Source organism: Anolis carolinensis, unplaced genomic scaffold, assembly GCF_035594765.1.
Source record: "Anolis carolinensis isolate JA03-04 unplaced genomic scaffold, rAnoCar3.1.pri scaffold_10, whole genome shotgun sequence".
In the NCBI taxonomy this organism is placed as follows: Eukaryota; Metazoa; Chordata; class Lepidosauria; order Squamata; family Dactyloidae; genus Anolis; species Anolis carolinensis.
Window position 1 is genome coordinate 10,154,060 of NW_026943821.1, and position 23,226 is coordinate 10,177,285.

The window sequence follows — 23,226 nt, forward strand, 5'->3', positions numbered from 1 at the left end:
GTAGGCCAAGTTCAGACTGTGTTTGTGTGGGTCTGCATGTGTGTGCCTTCAAATTGCCTGTCAACTCATGTTGCCTCCATGAATTTTACATGACTTTTTATGCAGGAATACGGAGAAGTGATTTTGCCATTGCCTTCCTCTGAATATAACCTACTGTACACAGTTTTCTTTGGTTCCCCCATCTAAGTACCAATTAGACCCGACCCTTACATATTTGTATGTATATATGCGCATATGTGACTGTGTCTTCAAGTCTCCTGTTGACTTATGGTGACCTCATCAATTTCACAAGTATTGCCTTTCAAGATAAGACAAGATCTGGAGCCTTCAGGATATCTAGGTAAGAGGCAAGAAATAATCTGACTCCGCAATGCCAAAAAGAGCCTATTCCTGCTATCTCAAGGGTGAAAATGTCAAATAACTAGTTTTTTCTTGTAGAGGTCAAGCTGACCATTTTCAGTTCTAGGTAGACTACATGTGTGTGTGAATTCCAGCATCCAGTTGAACACCCAGACCATTCACCATGGAGCTCGGAGGTGTGTTGACCATGTTGTTGGGCATTTGCCTGGTCATCGTCATTGCATGGAAGTGGAGACACAAGGAGGGGAGGTTTCCACCTGGGCCAATGCCCCTGCCTTTCTTTGGCAACTTACTACAACTAAACCCTAAGGATCCTCCCAAATCTTCCTGAGGCGGTAGCCCTCCATCCCTTTTTTGGAGTCCTTTCTCAATAAATTTCCCCCATACATCCTCAAAATCATTTTTTTCCATATCCCTCTTTTAACTTTTAATTTGCATGTTAGCTTATCATTTATTGCCAATTTCCATACTTCCTTATATACCATTCTCCAATCTGAACATTTATTACTTTTCTCCAGTTCCTTGCTATAAGCAATCTTGCTACTGTCAATAAATTTGTTATTGCTTCTTTTTCTTTTTTATCCATCTTATTGTTATTATAAATTGATAATAATGCAATACCAGGGCTTCTTTCCAATTTGATGTCCATTATATCCTCTATCTCTTTAAATATTTTATACCAAAATTTCCTTACATATTTACAATGCCACCACTATCAGGAATGTTCCCACTTCCTGATAGCCTCTCCAGCAATTTTTTGGATGATTTTTATTAATGTTTGACATTTTTAATGGCATTAAATATCATTTCCAAATTATCTTATAATAATTTTCTTTATCTCTTATTGATAAATTTTTCAAGTGCCTTTGTTTCCACAATTGCGATCATTCCATTTCATTTATTTTCATCTCTAACTCCTCCTCCCATATTTCCTTAACAGTGGTATTTTTTTCTCTCACCAGCGACACTGGTGGGGGCTTTGCTTTTTGTTAGTTTGTGTTCCATTATTAGGAAGAACACTAAAAAAGAGAAGAGAAACTGATGGATTTGGGCCAAGGACCCACTAAAATTACCATCAATGCCAAACATCCTCAGTGAAGACCTGACATCTGAGGCTACGGCCCCAAATGTGGCCAGGAAGCCTGCACTGGAAGACTTGCCTCCTACACCAAAAAAGGCAAAACGGCGTCCTCTGTGGGATCTGAGACCCCAAAAAGCTGAAGGCACCACAACTGAGAGAAAATATTGAGGGAGAATATTAAAGCCCGCCGTGAAGAAGACTAAGCAGAGAAGGGGATGCAGGTCTGCCAGAAGAAGACATCCAAAAAACAGGAAAACAATGCTGGGACCTGCATCTCCTGGACTACTGACAGCCCTGACTTGTTTGTGGGAAGAGAGGGGTTAGTGGAGATTAATGAGAGTTGATTAATGGAGAGAGACACTGTTGGGGGGCTCTGCTTTTTGTTAGTTTCTGTTCAACAATTAGGAAGAACACCAAAAAAGAGAAGAGAAACTGCTGGCTTTGATTTTTCGGCACAGGAGAAAGAGCAACTGTTTATGAAAAAACAATCTTGAGCAGAGGACCCATTAAAGTTGCCCTTGATACCTAACATCATAAGCTTTTTCAACAGCGGTTTTATCACAGCCAATTTGAAGCTCGCTGGAAAAATGCCGTCCCTAAGGGACCCCACTCAATTGGATAACTATCGGCCGATTTCCAATCTCCCCTTTTTGGGCAAGGTCGTGGAATGGGTGGTGGCAGCGCAACTCCAAGCATTCTTGGTAGATGCTGATATTCTAGATCCGGCACAGTCTGGCTTCAGGCCGGGGCATGGCACCGAGACAGCCTTGGTTGCCTTAGTTGATGATCTTCACCGGGAACTGGACAAGGGGAGTGTGTCCTTGCTGGTTCTGCTGGACCTCTCAGCGGCCTTCGATACCGTTGACCACGGTATCCTTCTGGGACGACTCGCTGGGTTGGGCATTGGAGGCACTGTTCTGCAGTGGCTCCGGTCCTTCCTGGAGGGACGATCCCAGATGGTGTCACTGGGGGACACCTGCTCGGCTCCACAGCCATTGTCCTGTGGGGTCCCGCAGGGGTCGATATTGTCCCCCATGTTGTTTAACATCTACATGAAGCCGCTGGGAGAGATCATCCGGAGTTTCGGGGTAAGATGTCATCTGTAAGCAGATGATGTCCAGCTCTGTCACTCCTTTCCACCTGTCACTAAGGAGGCTGTCCAGGTCCTGAACCGGTGTCTGGCCGCTGTGTCGGTCTGGATGGGGGCCAATAAATTGAAATTGAATCCAGACAAGACGGAGGTCCTCCTGGTTAGTCGCAAGGCTGAACAGGGAATAGGGTTACAGCCTGTGTTGGACGGGGTCGCACTCCCCCTAAAGACGCAGGTTCGCAGTCTGGGGGTTCTCCTGGACTCATCGCTGAGCCTGGAGCCTCAGGTTTCAGCGGTGGCCGGGAGAGCCTTCGCACAACTCCCCTCGTGCGCCAGCTGCGCCCGTTCCTTGGGAGGTCTGACTTGGCCACGGTGGTCCACGCTCTGGTCACATCCCGGCTGGATTACTGCAACGCACTCTACGTGGGGCTGCCTTTGAAGACGGCCCGGAAGCTCCAGCTGGTGCAGCGGGCGGCAGCCAGGTTAATAACGGGAGCAGCTTACAGGGAGTGTACAACCCCCCTGCTAAGCCAGCTCCACTGGCTGCCGATATGCTACCGAGCCCAATTCAAAGTGCTGGCTTTGACCTACAAAGCCCTAAAGGGTTCTGGTCCTGCCTATCTATCCGAACGTATCTCCTCCTATGAGCCCGTTAGAACCTTAAGATCTTCCGGGGAGGTCCTGCTCTCGATCCCACCTGCCTCGCAGGCGCGGCTGGTGGGGACGAGGGACAGGGCCTTCTCGGTGGTGGCTCCTCGGCTGTGGCACTCCCTCCCCAGCGATATCCGGTAAACCCCATCCCTCCTGGGATTTAGAAGAAAACTAAAAACTTGGCTATGCGCCCAGGCATTCAGCAAATAAGCTCATTGGCTGTTGTAATCGGGTCGCAAATCTGTAATTGTAGCAGTAGTGAATGACTGAGGATGGTGCAATATCGCTGCCTTGCAGCGTTTTAATTTTTGTATACTTTTTATCATGTTTTTATCATGTTTTTATCATTTTTTAATTGTTTTGTTTTTATAGTATATTTGTTGCTGGCCCTCGTGGCAGAATGTAAGCCGCTCTGAGTCCCCTCGGGGAGAAGGGCGGGGTATAAATGCATGTAATAAATAAATAAATAAATAAATAAAACCACAACGAAGAGTGCTATCAAAGTGCTAAAATTTGGAGGGTGAGGAGAATCTCGGTTGTGACTTTATGGAAGCAGTCACTGTAAATAAGGGGGAAGTAATGGGACTTAGAGATAGAGGAGCCAAAGTCAGCCTCATTCAAGCTAAACTGGTAAAACCGGAACAATTAGTGCCTAACAAAAAGTATCAAATCAGGGGAATCCACGGTCCCCAATTCGAAGTGCCATTAGCAGAAGTCCCCATAATATACCAGCAACTAGCTGTGCCCGGCCACGCATTGCTGTGGCTAGGACTTAATTTTTCTTTTCTTTTTGTTGTATGAACTTAGAGGCGTGGATGAGAGATTGTGCTGTCAATTTTCGAAGTTGTGGGGTGTTTAATTTAGTTGTTTTGTCCGGTGCCGTGATTCCATTACCCTTTTATATATATAGATATGAGAGGAAATGGCAGATGAGAATCATGGAAGAATTAGAAGTGCCCATTCTAATAGACAATGACCTCGCTAAACATTGTAACTGTGTTAATGTGACTGCAGGAGCGGTAGGAGCAGGAGGCCTGGGAACATGCCAAAAACAGAAGGAACTCTGCTGGGTGAGGGAGTTAGCGGCGGTGGCTCTCCTTGAGTGGGAAGGGTCACGTAGGGTCCGATTGGTTCTGGGTGTCCAGTGTATGCAGCAATCCCTTCCTGGCAGCATCATGCAAGGCAAGTCGCCAATCCAACACCAGCCAAGTGTGCCAGCCTTTCTCCTTCCAACCTCTAGAGAACCAGAGAGAACACCACCGTTCAATACCAAACATCCTCAGCGCAAACCTGAAGCTCGAGGATAAGGCCCTAATCTTGACCAGAGAACCAACATTGGAAGAGTTGGAAGAGAGGAGTTGGAGTTAGTTATTATTACTATTATTAGCTAGTTGGGAGGCGTAGGGTTAGTAAGTGGTGAGGCGTTGGAATTAGTGCAGTGAGAAATACAGAGGAATGCCAAAAAAGAGAAAAACTCCTGGGTTTGGGCAGAGGGCCCATTAAGGTTACTATCAATCCCAAACATCCTCAGTACAAACCTAACACCTGAGGGTAAGGTTCCAAGTTTGATCAGGGAGCCAACACTGGAATAGTTGCCTCTGATTCAAACAAAGGCAAAGCGACATCCCATGTGCGAACTGGCTCCCCAAAAAGCCTAACATGACCGAAAACTGAGGGAAAATATCAGGGTCACCCAGAAATAAGACCAAGTGCAGAAGGAGATGCAGGCCTGCCAGAAGACAACCTCTGAAAAACAATGGTGGGACCTGTATCTCCTGGACGACTGACAGCACAAAGGCCTCCATGTGCATCACAATGGCCCCTGAAAACCTTTCAGCCTTGGCCAACCCTGGCATATTTGTGGGAAGAGAAGTGTTAGTGGAGAGGAGTGAGAGTTAGTGGAGAGAGACACATTTGTGGGAAGAGAAGTGTTAGTGGAGAGGAGTGAGAGTTAGTGGAGAGAGACACTGTTGGGGGCTTTGCTTTTTGTTAGTTCCTATTCCACTGTTAGGAAGAACACTAATAAAGAGAAGAGAAACAGCTGGCTTCGATTTGTCATCAGAGGAAACAGAGCAACTGTTTATGAGAACGTGATCTTGGGCAGGGGACCCATCAAAGTGCCCCTCGATACCAAACATCATCAGTGAAGAGCAGGCATCTGAGGGTCAGCCCCCAAAGTTGACCAGCCAGCCTACATTGAAAGAGCTACCTCCAATACCAAGGAAGACGAAATGGCATTCTCCGTGGGAGCTGGGGCCCCAAAAAGCTGAAGAGGCCCAACATCTCAGAGCCAATATTGAAGCCCGCTGTGAAGAACAACAAGTGCAGAAAGAGACCTTGCAAAAGCAACGGTGGGATCTGCATCTGCTGCAGCGGGAGCAGTGGGAGCAGCAAGACCAAAGTTCACTCTGAGGGCCAGGGACATATGTAAAGTGTCAACAAGAATAGATAAGCTAATGGACAAGAGACAAATTAAGGCTTTTTGGGATGTCAAGATAAGACCTGGCGCCATGAGGGGAGTGCTAATGGGTCGCTGACAGCTAAGATAAGGGGGAACTCCTTGATTAATGAGAACCCCTAATGGATGAGATGGGAATTCCAGAGATAAGGCTAATGGAGAGTCAGGGGTCTTGAAAGTAGTCTATATTTTAGGAAAATGCAAAGATAGCTTTTTAGTAAGTGCACAGTAAGACTTTTTTGACACTAATTGGTGATGGATAATGCCTAGATCAGGGGTCCTCAAACTTTTTAAGTGGAGGGCCGGTTCATAGTCCCTCAGATTGTTGAGGGGCCGAATTATCATTTGGAAAAAAAAAACCCAACAACAAATTCCTATGCACACTGCACATATCTTATTTGTAGTGCAACCCCCCCCCCCAAACAACAACTATTTCTTTATTTATTTGCTACATTTATACCCCGCCCTCTCTCACCCCGAAGGGGACTCAGAGCGGCTTACAAGTTGTATGTACATACAATATATTATATTATTAGCATAGTACAATATTAGCATTATATATTAATATATTGTACTATACCACTATACCGTAATATTATTAGTAATATATAATATATAATTACTATTATTATATTGCATTATTATTGTTAGCCGCCCTGAGTCCTTTATTGGGTGAGAAGGGCGGGGTAGAAATACTGTAACATATAAATAAATAAATAAATAAATAAATATTATATTGTATTACATTATAATATTATTATCAATATTATATGTATACACAATATGTTATATTATTACCATATAATTCATTTACAATATTTCATTTACAATATTGGTAAATGAAAGAACAATACAATATTTAAAAATAAAAATAATTTTAACCAACATACTGTAAACTTATCAGGATTTCAGTGGGAAGTGTGGGCCTGCTTCTGGCCAATGAGATAATCAAGTAGGATTGTTGTTGTTGTGTGCCTTCAAGTCATTTCAGACTTTGAGCGAGCCTAAGTCTAAAACTGAGAGCGGGGGCCAGGTAAATGGCCTTGGAGGGCCGCATCCGGCCCCCGGGCCTTAGTTTGGGGACCCCTGGCCTAGATGATGTAGTAGATGGAGGAAAAAGGGTATATAAGAACCTGTGATCTTTTGTTCCAGTACCTTCACTTTCCTAACCACAGGAGAAGGTCTTTGCTTATTCTCTCTGGCCATTGAGAATAAACGTCATTTTTTTCTACAGCCACCGGAACTCTCTTTGTCTCATTTCCTCAAACCTTTGTCTGCCATTTCATTAAGAGTTAGTTAGTTATTATTACTATTATGAGTTAGCAAGGGGAAGTTAAGGTTAGTTCGTAGCAAGGAGTTGGAATTAGAGCAGTAAGAAACGAGGAAAAATACCAAAAAATAGAAAAATTGCTGGGTTTGGGTAGAGAGGGCCCAAAGCGACATCCCATGTGCGAACTGGCTCCCCAAAAAGCCTAACATGACCGAAAACTGAGGGAAAATATCAGGGTCACCCAGAAATAAGACCACGTGCAGAAGGAAATGCAAGCCTGCCAGAAGAAGACCTCTAAAAAACAATGGCAGAACCTGTATCTCCTGGACTATTGGCAGCACAAACGTCCTGATGTGCACCACAATAGCCCCTGAAAACCTTTCAGCCTTGGCTGCCCTGGCTTGTTTGTAGGTAGAGAGGCATTAGTAGAGAGGAGTGAGAGTTAATTAGTGGGGAGGGACACCGTTGGAGGCTTTGCTTTTTGTTAGTTTCTGTTCTATTACTAGGAAGCACACTAAAAAGAGAAGAGACACTGATGGATTTGGGCCGAGGACCCATTAAAGTTACCATCAATGCCAAACATCCTCAGTGAAGACCTGACATCTGAGGCTACGGCCCCAAATGTGGCCAGGAAGCCTGCATTGGAAGACTTGCCTCCAATACCAAAAAAGGCAAAACGGCGTCCTCTGTGGGATCTGGGACCCCAAAAAACTGACAACTGAGAGAAAATATTAAGGGAGAATATTAAAGCCCGCCGTGAAGAAGACCAAGCAAAGAAGGGGATGCAGGCCTGTCAGAAGAAGACATCCAGAAAAACAAGAAAACAATGCTGGGACCTGCATCTCCTGGACTAGTGGCAGCACAAAAGACCCAATGTGCATCACAATGCCCCCTGCAAGCCTTTCAGCCTTGACCAGCCCTGGCTTGTTTGTGGGAAGAAAGGTGTTAGTGGAGTGGAGAGTTATTTTACTGGAGAAGAGCTGCATCGGAAGAGCTCCCTCCAATACCAAGGAAGGCGAAACGGCGTCCCCCGTGGGAGCTGGGCCCACAAAAAGCTGAAGAGGCCCTAAAACTTAGCAGGAGGTGTCCAGAGAAAGAGGGTAACTAAAAAAAAAAATAATCCCTCTGAGGAGCATCTTAAAGTGCTGGGTCTGTTTATCTGCATAAGAGAAGGTTGGAAGGAGACATAACAGTCATGTCTGCTGCTCTCTCTCCTTAGAACAGTCCCTTACAGCAATAATACGACTGTTTTTCTCTCACCGTGGACGCTCTCTCTTCTGAGGGGGAAAGGGGGCGAGGAAAAGGAAGGAACCCCACCCACCACGGCAACGTTTTGAGAAACTGGGGTTAGGCTCTGCGTGCAGCTGCAAGGTCCTCTGGATAGTGTAGTTGTTTCAGTTTCGCTAGATTAGCTTCTAAGCTTAGACGGGACCTAGGGCCTTTAGGGCAATGCTTCCCAAACTTTGGTCCTGTTTTGAACTTCAAGTCCCAATAGCCCCAACCAGTCTGGTCAAAAGTCAGGAGTTAGGAACTGAAGTCCAAAGCACCTGGATGGCCACAATCCCAGTATTAATTCACTAAACTGGAGGCTTCAATATTCTCTACGATTCTGCTATATCTACACCAATAAGCCAAACTTTCTTTTTCTCAATCCCAGTTTTGTATGACATGTTATGTTCTCATTGCTTACCAGTTTACCAGCTTCAGTCTTATAATTCCATAAGGTTGTCACTATACCATTTTACACTACTACTATTGTAATTATTTCTTATGTGATTGAAATGTATTCTACTTTTTCACTGTTTTTTTAAAGCAAGCAGATAAAACTCATGTCCCCGCCTGCCAAAGCTGAGCCTTGTCCACCTTCAAAGCAGGTCAAGGGTCCCTGTTTTGGACAGAGAAGAAAGAATGTTGTTTGAGAATGTGGCTGCGCCAGTGGATTGGCATACTCTGATGAGAGGCATCTTTTCTACTAAGATCTTCTTGCTCCATCTATGGTTGGCTGTGTTCAGCTGAACCAGCATATTTTGCTTAGAAGGGTTGGTGCATATTTTTGACCTAGTTACAGAATTGATATTACCCTGTGATCAATAAGACAATGTATTCTTAATGTAAAACCAAGTAATTTCTGGCAAGACACATTTAAAAGCAGGCAGCTGCTGAATAAAGAAGCTGTTGATCTTGGCTGAATTTCGTATCACACCTTTGTTTGCTGGCAGAAGGGGGCTGGAAACATCATTCAGCTTCTGCCTTGATTGGCAAGTGAATAAATTTCATTGCGTAATGTAGTTGCTGGATGTAAAGGTGGAATCCAAATCTTTTCAAGATGTGGTGGAAGTCTTTCTGATAGATCACCTTCTGAAAAGTAGCCTTTCTGATATCACAATTACTTGTCACATCATTTTAGCAAAAGTGGTATCTGTCTTCATCTAGCCTTCAACTTCTCAAGGTTGTTAGGAGTGAAGCCATAAAGGTAAATGAAAAGTACTGGTAAGCTATGGTGTTTGGTGGCTTTGGTTCAGCATTGCAGGTTTTAATATGAACTTTGTAAGAGCTTTTGTTTGTGCAAAGAATACTCAGAGGTGGTTTTGCCATTGACTTCCTCTGAATATATGTATATTATTCCCCATCCAGGTATTAACCATGCCTAACCCTACTTAGGTTAGCATGTATTTGTATTAGGAGAGTATGTGTGACTAAGCCTACAAGTGCCTTGTTGACTTATGGTGACTTCATGAATTCCATAGGATTTCGTATTAACTTTCAAGATCAGACAGGATCTAGAGTCCTCAGGGTATTTAGACCTGAGGCAGAAAAATGTTTGCTTGAGTCGGCAACTCATTTCTAGCCCAAGGAAAAGCCTATTTCTGACATCTCAAATGTGGAGAATGTAAAAAAAACCCTTTCTTTTTCTCCCAAATATAAGAGGCCAAGCTGACTTGTTTCTGTTGAAAGGAAAGTACATGTGTGTGTCAAGATTGGCATCTAGTTGAATGTTCAGCCTATTCACCATGGAGCTCGAATGGGTGCTGAGCATCTCATTGGGCATTTTCCTGGTCCTCATCTCTGCATGGAAGTGGAGGCACAAGGAGGGAAGGTTTCCACCTGGGCCAATGCCCCTGCCCTTCTTCGGCAACCTATTGCAACTGAACCCTAAGGATCTTCCCAAGTCCTTCCTGGCGGTGAGTCTTGACATCTTTGCCATGGGAAAAATGGAATTGGAAGGTCTGGCATGTTTACTATCTGAGTGTTCCCATCATTCCCTTTTCATCTTGAGAGTATGGCTTCACTATGAGAACACTTTGACAAAAGTCCAGGATTCAACCTAGTCCAGCATCACATGGGCAACTGGGTTCCTTTTATGAAGCCCACAGCTTGGCTTAAACAGAATTTATTTATTTATTTACCAGTATTTCACTTATATACCACTTTTCTCACCCCGGGTGGAGGACTCAAAAGTAGTTTCCAAACATATTATGGCAAAATTCAATGCCTACATAAAACAATAATGACATATAATGATCAATTAAATCATTTTTCTCTCCCCCTTTCCTTATTTGCTGTATAGCATGTGGTACCCAAAGATACATTCCTTCTGAATGCAAATAGTCCATATTTATTGTTCATCCCCACTGATGCCTCAGTCTTCCATTAATTTGTTCCAGCTTAATTTGTGTGCAACACAGAATTCTGGCCTTTGCCTGACCTGGATCCTGTTCTATCCATGGACAACCGTATGGTTTACTATTATTAAGGAGAGGGGTGGGTTGTATGAAGTAGCTAAAAAGGAGCAAAAAGAGGGAATTGCCTCCCCCAGTAAAAATCCTACTCCCTCAAAGGAAATTTTCCTTCAGTCCCCAGATTTTTAACCTTGCAGCCGTTTAAAGCTTTGGCTGAAGCATGAAAAAAAAATTGAGTCTATGGGACACCCTACATATTCATGGTGCTCATGAAAGTAGAACACACACGAATAATAAAACATTTTTTTTAACTGGAGATAAAACCTCAAGGTTCTCCTGTACAACTTTATGGTCAACATCCACAGACCTAGAATGAGACTGTTAATCATATCCAAAAAGGTGAACCTACTACTGTAGAAGATTTACTATAAAGGAAAAATTCATTGTAAGGATTCTTATTTGGCAGACAAAGCCCTCATTCTGTTTTCTTCTCTACCCTGTAATTACACCACTGTTTTTTTCCATCCACTTAGTCCATACTATGTGTGATTTATAGATATTTCCAATTCTTTCAGCCGCACATCTCAGCATTTTTCTGTCGTCCTCTTTCTCTTGCAGCTGAGTCACAAATATGGTACAGTATACACATTGTACCTGGGCCCCCGACGCGTTGTGGTTCTTTGTGGACACGAGGCACTGAAGGAAGCTCTGGTTGACCATGCTGAACAGTTTTGTGGGAGGGGAGAGATGCCTTATGTTGAACAGACCTTCAAAGGTTCAGGTGAGTGGCCTAAATCTAGTGTGGCTTCCAAGTCATGACCACGGTTCTTCTTGTGTGTCTACACTGGCCCTGTCACCACTCCAGGGCTCACAATGGTGCTGTGATAGTCTCTTTCCCAGAGGATAGAAAGACAGATCACTGCAGATGCAGACTGCAGCCAGGAAATCAGAAGACGTTTACTTCTTGGGAGGAGAGCAATGGCCAACCTTGATAAAATAGTGAAAAGCAGAGACATCACACTGGCAACGAAGGTCCGCATAGTCAAAGCAATGGTATTCCCCATAGTAACCTATGGATGCGAGAGCTGGACCATAAGGAAGGCTGAACGAAGGAAGATAGATGCTTTTGAACTTTGGTGCTGGGGGAAAATCCTGAAAGTGCCTTGGACCGCAAGAAGATCCAACCAGTCCATCCTCCAGGAAATAATGCCCGGCTGCTTCCTGGAGGGAAGGATACTAGAGGCAAAAATGAAGTATTTTGGCCACATCATGAGAAGACAGGAAAGCTTGGAAAAGATCATGATGCTGGGGAAAATGGAAGGAAAAAGGAAGAGAGGCCGACCAAGAGTAGGATGGATGGATGGTATCCTTGAAGTGACTGGCTTGACCTTGAAGGAACTGGGGGCGGTGACGGCCGACAGGGAGCTCTGGCCTGGACTGGTCCATGAGGTCACGAAGAGTCGGAAACGACTATGTGATTGAGCAGCAGCAGAAAGACAGAAGGGGAATGCCAGAGAAATATCAAGTTGTGTTCTCATATAAGAACCTTCTGCCCAAATCTTGGCCCATCTTCTGGATGTCTAATGGATGGTATCATTGGACTGCAACTGGCTTCTATGATCCACATACATCCACACATTTAATCACCACCATTTTCATCAATGATTGTTTGTATAGAGCCAGTGTAGAAGATAATGCCAGCAAGGGTGTGGGTGGGGAAGAGATTAATTACCCCTACAATGACATTTCCCCCAGAAAAAGCAGGATATTCAGGCATATTTCAGAATCTATACTGCTAACCGGTTACTAATCAAAATTTGATGGAACATTATGAACAGAATAATTTGAAAATGGCTTGAACTTAAGTTAGTCTGATCTAGAATGCGCCCATTGAATCAAATATTGAATGTTGGATCAACATATAGGTGAATTCATTGATGCAGTAGCTCTACACTAATTGGAACTAAAAATTAGGAGCTTTGTTGTAGAACTCAGCGAGAGGGCCACAGTCATATCTCTGCCAACATTGCTTTTCTGTTCCATCTGGGGAGGAACTCTCCAATGCATAGCTGCATCCACAGTGAGCTCCAATAACTCTTCCTCCAGGAATTGTTTTGGCCAATGGGGAGCGCTGGAAGAAGCTCCGGCACTTCACTCTCATCACGCTGAAGAATTTTGGGATGGGGAAGTGCTCAATTGAAGAGCGAATCCAGAAAGAAGCGCAGTATCTGCTGGAGAAATTTAGAAAGCTTAAAGGTTTGTGTTGACCTTGTCTAGCTCTTTCCATTGAGCTCAGAAAAGAATATTGGAAGCTTTCATAGCCAGGATTAAGCAAGAGTGGCAACTGCTAATAACTCTCTCTTTTGTGCTTTCTCAGGTCTGCCATTTGATCCCACCTTCCTTTTAAGCTGCACAACTGCCAACATTATTTGCTCTATTGTCTTTGGCAAACGTTTTGAATATGAAGACAAAATCTTCCTTTCCATGTTGGATCTGACAAACAAAATATTTTTTGAGTTGAGCACCCCTTGGGCAAAGGTAAGAAGGCACCGCTGAAGTAAGGGATTTTTCTGTCCAAAGACCAAAGCAAAGTGTCCAATAATGAGAAGATCTGCCTCTGCAGAAGATGATAAACACAATAGAGGTGCAAAGAATATTCACAAATATTCTCATGCAAAGATATGTAACAGTACATTGGTGTGTTTGTGTTACAATGCAAATTGGTAGAGCTTGATGCACGTTGGCACTCCCTAGCTGGTATCCCAATATGTTTTGAATCCAGCTTGAATAGGAGACATATAGTTTTGGTAGGCCAAAAAGGGCCATACAATTCAACCCCCTGCCATGGAGAAACACACAATCAAAGCACTCCCATCAGATGGCCAACAGCCTTCTGTTCAGAAACCTCCAGTGCCAGCATATTCCACTGTCAAACAGCTCTAACCATCAGGAGGTTCTTCCTAATGTTTAGATGGAATCTCTTTAGTTTAAATCAGGGGTCCCCAAACTAAGGCCCGGGGGCCGGATGCGGCCCATCGAAGCCATTTATCCGGCCCCCACAGCACAAGGGCAGAAGGGGGTTGGGCTAAATGACCCAAGGGGTCTCTTCTTCTCTTACAACCATTATTATTATTATTATTATTATTATTATTATTATTATTATTATTATTATTATTATTATTATTATTAGAAACACAACAAGATGAGTCCACAGCAGACACTCTGCTGGCTGTTGTATTGGATCACACGTCGGACACTTCCCAAGTGTCTAGGACTGTGTTATGCATCGGCGAATAATGTGTGCAGATCCCAGTAAGGTGGCCTTCTGCAGCTGGCAGATGGTAACTTTGTCAGCGCCGATTGTGTTTAAATGCAGGCCAAGGTCTTTAGGCACTGCACCCAGTGTGCTGATCACCACTGGGACCACCTTGCCTGGCTTGTGCCAGAGTCTTTGTAATTCGATCTTTAAATCCTCATATCGTGTATTATTATTATTATTATTATTATTATTATTATTATTATTATTATTATTATTATTATGTCAGCGCCGATTGTGTTTAAGTGCAGGCCAAGGTCTTTAGGCACTGCACCCAGTGTGCCGATCACCATTGGGACCACCTTGCCTGGCTTGTGCCAGAGTCTTTGTAATTCGATCTTTAAATCCTCATATTGTGTCAGCTTTTCCAGTTGTTTTTCCTTAATCCTGCTGTCACCTGGGATTGCAACATCGACAATCCATACTTTGTTTTTTAACACTATTGTGAGGTCAGGAGTATTGTGTTCCAAAACCCTGTATTATTATTATCATTATTATTATTATTATTAACATTGAGGCTGGGTGGCCATCTGTTAGGGGTGCTGTGCTTGTGCTTTTGGTGCACAAAGACAGAAAGGGATTGGACTCAATGGCCAAAGGGTCTCTGCCAATCCTCATTATTATTATTATTATTATTATTATTATTATTATTATTATTATTATTAATTGCTCGGTGGCCAACTATAGTCCGGCCCTCCAACGGTCCGAAGGATTGTGAACTGGCCCCCCGTTTAAAAAGTTTGGGGACCCCTGGTTTAAATGCATGGCTTAGTGTCCCAGACTTTAGAGCAGCATAAAACAAGCTTGCCCCCTCCTCAATGTGACATCCTTTCAAATATTTAAACATGGCTATCATGTCTCCTCTCAGCCTTCTCTTCTCCAGGGTAAACATATTCAGCTGCCTAAGACACTTCTCATAGGGCATGACTTCCGAAACCTTTACCATTTTGGCCCATCTCTGGACACGTTCCAGCTTGTCAATATCCTTCTTGAATTATGGTGCCCAGAGCTGGACACACTCTTTCTGGTGAGACTGACCAAAACAAAATAGAGTGTGGCTGTTATGTCTCTTGGAAGAAGATGGAATTTTGCTGAAAAAGTCAAAGAAGGTCTAGGCAAAAGGGAAGGGTGGAATTGAAGGAGTTAAAAAAGAAAACTGTAATTCTCTGTCAATCAAAACAGCAGCACAACAGGGGGCCTAAACACCTTCATCTGTACACTCTACTCCTATTGATGCAGCTTGTGGTCTAATTCAGGCCCATCCAGACAGGCCCATATCTCGGAACCTGTCTCGGTTTTACTGGAGGTGTCCAAACGACCTAAAAGCCAAGCACAGAACCTGCTTTTAAAGTTCTCCTGGCACGCTAAAATGGCATGTGGGGAGAGAGAGGCGGAGGAATTTCCCTTGCTTTTTAGAAACTCCCATCCACCAGGAATTCCTTTAACATCCTGTCCAAGGGTTAAACTTAGTTTTTCTCTGAGATCACGATGCCATACTATGCACTGAATTTCTGTTTTTGCAGTTCAAGATCACAGCCATAATTATTTTTGCACAGAAGAATTTCCAGTTCAAAAGACTGTAAAATAATATAATAATAATAATAAAACTTTATTTATACCCCGCCACCATCTCCCCAATGGGGACTCGGGGCGGCTAACATGGGGCCATTCCCAGAGCAATACAACATAATAAAATATAAAAACAACATATCATAGCACCATTCAAAATACAATAAATAATAATAAACAGAACATCAAGAAATCAAAAATCAATAAAGCAAGGGCAGGCCGCGTGAACACAGAGATAAAACCCGGAGTGAGAGGGACAGAGGAGTACTTCACTAAGGGCAGGGACATTTGGAAGGGGTAATCTAGAGGATAGATGTTCGGAGGGGAGTAATACGGAGATATATAACAGAAATTACTCACCGAAAGCACAGCGGAAGAGCCATGTTTTCAAGTCTTTCCTAAAAGCTAACAGCGTGGGAGCTTGCCTAATTTCAGTAGGTAGTGAGTTCCACAATCGGGGGGCCACAGCAGAAAAGGCCCTCTCCCTTGTGCTTACAAGGCGGGCCTAGGATATAGGCAATGGTGATAACAGGGCCTCCCCGGATGATCGCAAAGAACGGGCAGGTTTATGGAAAGAGATACGGTCACGGAGGTAGGTGGGTCCCAAACCGTTTAGGGCTTTATAGATGATGATCTGCACCTTGAATTGGGACCGGAAGATGAACGGCAGCCAGTGGAGCTCCTTAAACAAGGGAGTGGATCTCTCCCTGTAATTTGCCCCTGTTATTAATCTGGCAGCCGAGCGTTGGACCAATTGTAATTTCCGGGCCGTCTTCAAGGGAAGCCCCATGTAGAGTGCATTACAGTAGTCCAGTCTAGAGGTAACTAAGGCATGGACCACCGTGGTCATGTCAGACTTCACGAGGTATGGTCGCAGTTGGCGCACAAGTTTGAGTTGTGCAAAGGCCCTCCCGGCCACCGCCGACACCTGCGCCTCAAGCGTCAACGCTGAGTCCAGGAGGACCCCCAAACTGCGGACCTGTGATTTCAGGGGGAGTGCAACCCCGTCCAGCACAGGTTGCCACCCAATACCCCGATCTGCCGCACGACTGACCAGGAGGGCCTCTGTCTTGTCGGGATTGATTCTCAGCTTGTTCCTCCTCATCCAGTCCGCCACAGCGGCCAGGCACTGGTTAAGCATGCGAGGGGCTTCCTTGGAATCAGATGGAAATGAGTAGTGGATTTGCGTGTCATCTGCGTAGAGATGGCAACGCCCTCCAAAACTCCGGATGACCTCTCCCAGCGGTTTCATGTAGATGTTAAATAGCATGGGGGATAAGATAGACCCCTGTGGAACCCCACAGGTCAATGGCCAGGGGTCCGAGCAGGTGTCCCCCAGCTTCACCATCTGGGAACGGCCCTCCAGGAAGGACTGGAGCCACTGCAAAACTGTGCCACCGAGCCCCATCCCAGAGAGCCGCCCCAGAAGGATACCATGGTCGATGGTATCGAAAGCCGCTGAGATATCCAGGAGAACCAGCAGGGTCACACTCCCCCTGTCCAGCTCCCTGCGGAGGTCATCCACCAAGGCGACCAAAGCCGTCTCAGTACTGTGCCCAGGCCTGAAGCCAGACTGCGAGCAATCCAGAAAATCGGTGTCATCGAGAAACCCCTGGAGCTGCGTGGCAACCACCCGCTCCAGCACCTTGCCCAAGAATGGGAGGTTGGAGATTGGTCTGTAATTGTCACAAACCAATGGGTCTAACGAGGTTTTTTTTAGTAGCGGTTTTACCACCGCTTGTTTAAAACAGGATGGAAATGATCCCTGACCCAAGGAGGCATTTATTATAGCCACAAACCACTCCAACAACCCATCTTTGGCCAGTTTAACCAGCCAAGAAGGACAAGGATCCAGAGCGCAAGTGGTCGCCCTTACAGATCCAAGAATCCCCTCCACGTCATCAGGAAGAACAAGCCGGAAAGAATCCCATAAGATCGAACCGACAGGTGCCTCGGTTACCTCCGCTGAAACCACAGTTAAGCTGGAGTCCAACTCACGACGTATCTGAGCAACTTTGCCTGCGAAATGGTGTGTGAACTCGCTGCACTGAGTTGCCAAGTCATCGGGAAGCTCCTGGGTCTCAGGGGGCCGCAGGAGCTCCCCAACAACTCGGAACAACTCCGATGGCCTATTGGCCGCAGATGCTATGCGGGCAGTCGTGAAAGCTTTCCTGGCTGCCCGCAGAGCCACGGAGTAAGCCTTAATAGCGGCTTTAGCCCGTGCTTGGTCGGACACATCCTGAGACTTCCTCCAGATGCACTCTAGTCCCCTCCTCGCATGCTTCATCACGGCCAGCTCCTCAGTGAACCAAGGAGTAGACGTGACTCTACGCAGCGAGAGGGGACGTTTGGGAGCGATCGTGTCCAATGCCCTTGCCAGCTCACTATTATAGCGATCAGCCAGGACATCGACAGGATCGCCAGTCTCCAGAACAGGAAGATCCCCAAGAGACCTCAGGAGTCCATCTGGATCCATCAGTCTCCTGGGGCGGACCATCTTAGTGGGTCCACCACCCCTGCGGAGGTTAGAAGACACGGCGAAACTTAGACAGATCAGATGATGGTCAGACCATGACAATGGAAGGATATTTTGTTCTTCCACTCTGACTGTCCCACCGTCCACAATGAAGACGAGGTCCAACGTGTGTCCCGCCTGATGTGTGGGCCTAGATATAACTTGAGTCAGCCCCATGGTCGTCATGGCAACCATGAAATCCTGAGCTGCACCTGTTAATGTGGTCTCGGCATGGATGTTAAAGTCTCCCAAAACAATAAGTTGTTGGGAGACCAAGGCCGCATTAGAAACCACTTCTGCTAGCTCAGATAGGGAGACTGCTGGGTCGCGGGGTGGACGGTACACCAACAGAATCCCCAAGCTGTCTCGGGCTCCCACCTTCAGCAGGACACATTCAAACCTCGTAGATTGCGGAACGGCGCACCTGATCAGGGCGATGGACTGCCGGAAGATCACCGCGACTCCTCCTCCCCGCCCCTCAACCCTGGCCTGCTGATGAACCCCGACACATCTGGGTGAGATTTACCCCACCCAGTTCATCCAACCATGTCTCGGTAATACATGCCAGATCCGCCCCCTCATCCAGGATTAAATCCTGGATGATAGCTGTCTTACCATTGACGGATCTGGCATTCAGAAGCAGGACCTTAAGGCTGAGGGGTCTGTCCTGAAGACTACCACACCTATTCCTCTCCAGGGTCGCAATAACTCTGTTGCGCTTCTCCCTGGGTCGTTGGTGACCGTTCTTCCTTCTCCCCCACACCACCTCAATGGGGCCCCACCCGTGAGAACCCTCTTCCTCCTGAGAGATTGGTTGATTGAGATTGCCATTTGAGGGGGATAGTCAGCTGTCCTGGGAGGAAAGGCCTCCAAGTGTACTTGATTGTTTAAAAGAGAGGCTTATCTCCGCTGGTATGAGAGAAGAGGAGTCATCTAATATGATAACATCATCTAACGTGGGAGGGGGACTAGACACAACTAATGACTGATGGCAGGGCTGGGGGGTAGAACAGACATAGCTTGATGTTGGGGACTCTTGTATTTTGCAAGGCAGTCCGATGTCTAGAGGGCGAATCAATGGGTCTACTATTACCCTCTTCAGAATGATACCCCATTGTTGGAGTTTAGGCCCGTACAAAAACAATTCTTCCAGCAACATTCTATCCTCCAGCCCAATGAGAAGACATACGGAGCGGTTCCAGGATTGATAGTCTCTGCGAAGCCAGTCAATGGTCTTGATCTTCACTTCCGACCGGCTCAAGGAAAAAATTTGCGAGAGAGATATCTGGACCGCTCGCTTAGAAGTCCATCTGCCTCTATTTAGTAAAGAGTCTGAGACTTCCACTGCCACCTTGTTGGTTCGCAACAGGCTGCAGGAAGTATCCCGAAATTGTCCAAACAGTTCTGGGGACAGAGTGTTGTTTGTCCTCTGAGAGACTCTATTAATTTCCTTCCAGGCAACCCTCCCTTGACCCTCTTTCCCAGATAATAACCCCTGCCCCATTCCTGGCCACTTCCAAATCTGACCTATTAACTACTTTCTGCTCCTCTAGCTTTATTCTTCCATGGTCTTCCAGAGCGTTTAAATGCCCCACCCCCCAAAAAACCCTGAATGTATACAAAAATACTGTTCTCTTAATCTTACCCAATGTGGAGAAACCTTTTCAGAGTCTTGGTTCTTGCATATTTATTTATTATTTATTTATTTACAGCATTTATATTACGCCCTTCTCACCCCGAAGGGGACTCAGGGCGGATCACATTACACATATAGGCAAACATTCAATGCCTTTTAACATAGAACAAAGACAAGACAAACATAGGCCCCGAGTGGGCCTCGAACTCATGACCTCCTGGTCAGAGTGATTCATTGCAGTGATTCATTGCAGCTGCTCTCCAGCCTGCGCCACAGCCCGAGTCCATATAAGAACAAAATAAGCAAGGGACTGGCATCCTGATAGGAAAAAGAAAAGATTATTTTCTGATGTTTTCTTTTTTGTATTATTTTTACCAAAATTAATGAGATTGACATTTTTGTGCTGTTATTGGATGACAAAAAATCTTGTTCTCTTCTTTCTAGCTGTATGATATGTATTTTGGCATCATGCAGTACTTGCCTGGGGGAGACAGTCATATCTACAACCTCCTACAGGAGCTGAAAGCCTTGATTGGTGAAAGAATCAAACTCAACCAAGAGACCTTAGATCCCAAAAACCCAAGAGACTTTATTGATTGCTTCCTCATTGAGATGAATAAGGTATTATCTGTCACTCAAGAAAGAAAAGTCCAGTGTTAAAGTGGAAGTCAATTGGCTCTATTATTTGAGTTCTGGAAACTGGGGAGGATGAAGAGGAAAACAGAAAACACCCAAATGCTACAGATTTTCAGTGTGCAATTGGCTTCCACAAGTTTAAATAATATATTTTCTTTGGGAGTCTCTAGGCATTTCTGTGTAATTCAGATCCAAGGTGATCTTAGAGTTGTGGTGGAGGACCTAGAGATTCCTAGAGTGAACTCTTCTCTAGGCATTGGTAGGTGGAAGTTGACCAAGGAAGCATGCTGGAAGATCTAGAAATCCCTAGAGATGTGTTTTCTTGGTGTGTTTTTTTAATAAAGTTCTTTTGGATTTGTGGGTCTTTTACTTTCATGGGGTTGCAGCACTCTTAAACCCAGGACTTACTATATAGTTTAAGGAGCAACTTAGAATGTTCCTAACCATCATTTAGGGCAGTGCTTACCAACCTTTTGTCCTCCAGGTGTATTGGACTTCAGCTCCTAGAAGTCTTGATATTGGTCAAGCTGGTTGGAGCTTCTTGTGTTGAATTCCAAAACACTTGGGAGGACCTACGGTTGGGAACCACTGGTTTAAAGCAGGTATCCTCAAACTGTGGTCCTCCAGCTGTTTGCGCATCCGACTCCCACAATTCCTGACAATTGAACAAGCTGGCTGGGGCTTCTGGGAGTTAGAGGTTCAAAGAGTTATGGGACTGCAGTTTGGGGATGCTTGGTTTAGAAGAATGAGTAGAGATTTCTGCTGATTTCTGAGGTACTGACATACCTTCTTGCACAACATTAAAAAAAATACATATGCTCCTGTTAGGTCATAAACTGGATTCTAGGTTTGGACTAGGTAAGATAAGTAATAATATCCTCTGAAATGCATTTGCTAATAGATCACCTCTTCCTTTATTCTCTCAAAGGAAAAAAGAAATCCTTCTACTGAATTCACAGTGACCAACTTGGTCCTCACAGTTCTCAACTTGTTCACAGCTGGGACAGAGACTGTCAGCTCCACCCTGAAATATGCACTCCTCTTATTGATGAAATACCCAAAAGTGGAAGGTATGAAGGTGGGCAAATCCAAGGGTAATACAAATTTAACTCAAACCAAATCCTGCCTGCTTTTTGATGTTGCAATAATATTTTAACATGACCAGAAATATGAGGCATTAGTGATAGCAAGAGACCCGGATAAATGCATTCAGCCTACTATGTTCAAAACTTTATAGACTGAAGAACCAACACCCAACACAATCTTCCAATGATATAATTTCTCTGACTGATTACTCTGCTTGATATGGTTTCCCAAAATCTTTACAGAGAAAGTCCACCAAGAGATTGATAGTGTTGTTGGTCGCAATCGTACCCCTGCTGTCAAGGATAGAATGAACATGCCCTACACAAATGCTGTCATCCATGAGATCCAAAGGCTAGTAGATATCCTCCCTGCAGGATTGCCTCATAAGGTGATGGAAGACACTGAGTTCCGGGGCTACCTTCTTCCCAAGGTAGACTCAAGTGGTTTGTATGAAGTGGGAGGGAAGGAGACAATGGGGATACACCTGTGAGATCTTCATCACATTCCTCCATCGCTCCTTCATTGACAATTCACTTCTCTGCCTTGTTTTATCAGGACACTAACATCATTACCTTACTAGGCTCTGCTTTGCATGACCCCAAATATTTCTGTGATCCTGAGACATTCAACCCTGAGCACTTCCTGGATCAAGAAGGAGGCTTTAAGAAGAACGATGCCTTTGTGCCATTCTCCTCAGGTAGGGCTCATTGCCATGTTCTGTTTTTTTACGACTCAAGAGGCTGGCTCTGAAGTCTAACTGCAGAATTCTTTCAAAACTAAGCAGTTCAATGGGAGGTCCTTTTTTGTAAATGGTGATTGAGGTGTAATATTGTGGCCATCATGCTATTCTTGTGACTATGTAGTGTTATTAAAAATGGAGCAATCATGATTCTGTAACTCTACATGAAGAATCCTTGACAGAAGTATAGGCTGAAGAGTCTTGATCCATAGCTGTTGATGTTTTCCAGTTCATACTGTACCATTTTACTGACCTGTTAGCCTTTGTCTGATTTTTGTCATGTCACCAGGAAAGCGTGCCTGCGTAGGAGAATCTATGGCCCGGATGGAGCTCTTTTTGTATTTCACCAACATCCTGCAAAGCTTCTCACTGAAATCCTCTCTTGCTCCAACGGATATTGACATCTCTCCCCAACTAAATGGCTTTTTAAACATTCCTCCTGTCTATCAGCTTTGTTTGATCCCTCGCTAATCTTGCATTTGCCATCTTGAGGATTAGGACATGAAGGATCCATTCACAATTTTTCTAGTAGGTAGTACATTACACAATTGTTTTGGTGATAATGTAGAATAAAACATATTTTATCATAAACAAAGTCTGCCTTTGACATTGTTATTGGTATGTGTATGCACCCTGCCTAGAAATATTAAAAACGTTTAAGGAGTCCTATTGTTTAGCCATGGATTAGTTGAGTTGGTTGATAACACTTTAATTGTCATGGCTCAATGCTAGGGAATTCTGGAAGCTGTTTCCAGGGGAGTCTTTGGCAGAGATATCTAAAAACTTTGTAAAACTACAGTTCAGATTATTCCAATGTGACTCCTGTATCAATGTGACTTGTATCCAGGTTGAAACATGACTTCAGAATTTGGCTCTTAATGGCTGAGTTGGCATGGATTTTGTTTGGCACAATGGTTCCAAAAAGAGTAGGACAAGGATACTCCTTTTAAACATAAATACTTCTATGATTATTCAAAATGCACTTCAGAAAAAAAAGATAAAAGTAAAAAAATAAAGGAATGAAAAACTATGCGGGAAGAGTCCTCAAAATGAACGATAAGAAATGAAGCGGTAGAAGGAGACAAAGGGGGAGTCCTTTGAAATGATTGAGAGAATGGGAGATTGCCATTTTCATGAAG

At 44.6% G+C, this 23,226-nt stretch overlaps 1 protein-coding gene across 3 annotated transcripts; it reads left to right on the top strand.

The window, feature by feature from the left end:
* The first annotated feature begins 523 nt into the window (after nucleotides 1-523).
* On the top strand, nucleotides 524-22,674 carry LOC100551943 (cytochrome P450 2G1). Of its 3 annotated transcripts, XM_008113839.3 has the most exons (10): nucleotides 524-609; nucleotides 10,008-10,092; nucleotides 11,209-11,371; nucleotides 12,697-12,846; nucleotides 12,968-13,128; nucleotides 20,071-20,247; nucleotides 21,191-21,332; nucleotides 21,591-21,778; nucleotides 21,904-22,045; nucleotides 22,377-22,674. In XM_008113839.3, exons 1-10 carry the CDS (start codon nucleotides 524-526, stop codon nucleotides 22,556-22,558), a joined length of 1,476 nt encoding a protein of 491 aa, XP_008112046.1. In that variant the 3' UTR covers nucleotides 22,559-22,674. The 3 variants fall into 3 exon arrangements, with proteins under 3 accessions (XP_008112046.1, XP_016850297.1, XP_062818193.1); XM_016994808.2 differs by lacking the exon at nucleotides 524-609 and having other exon boundaries at nucleotides 6,736-10,092; XM_062962123.1 differs by lacking the exons at nucleotides 524-609; nucleotides 12,697-12,846 and having other exon boundaries at nucleotides 6,736-10,092.
* The last annotated feature ends 552 nt before the right edge of the window (nucleotides 22,675-23,226 follow it).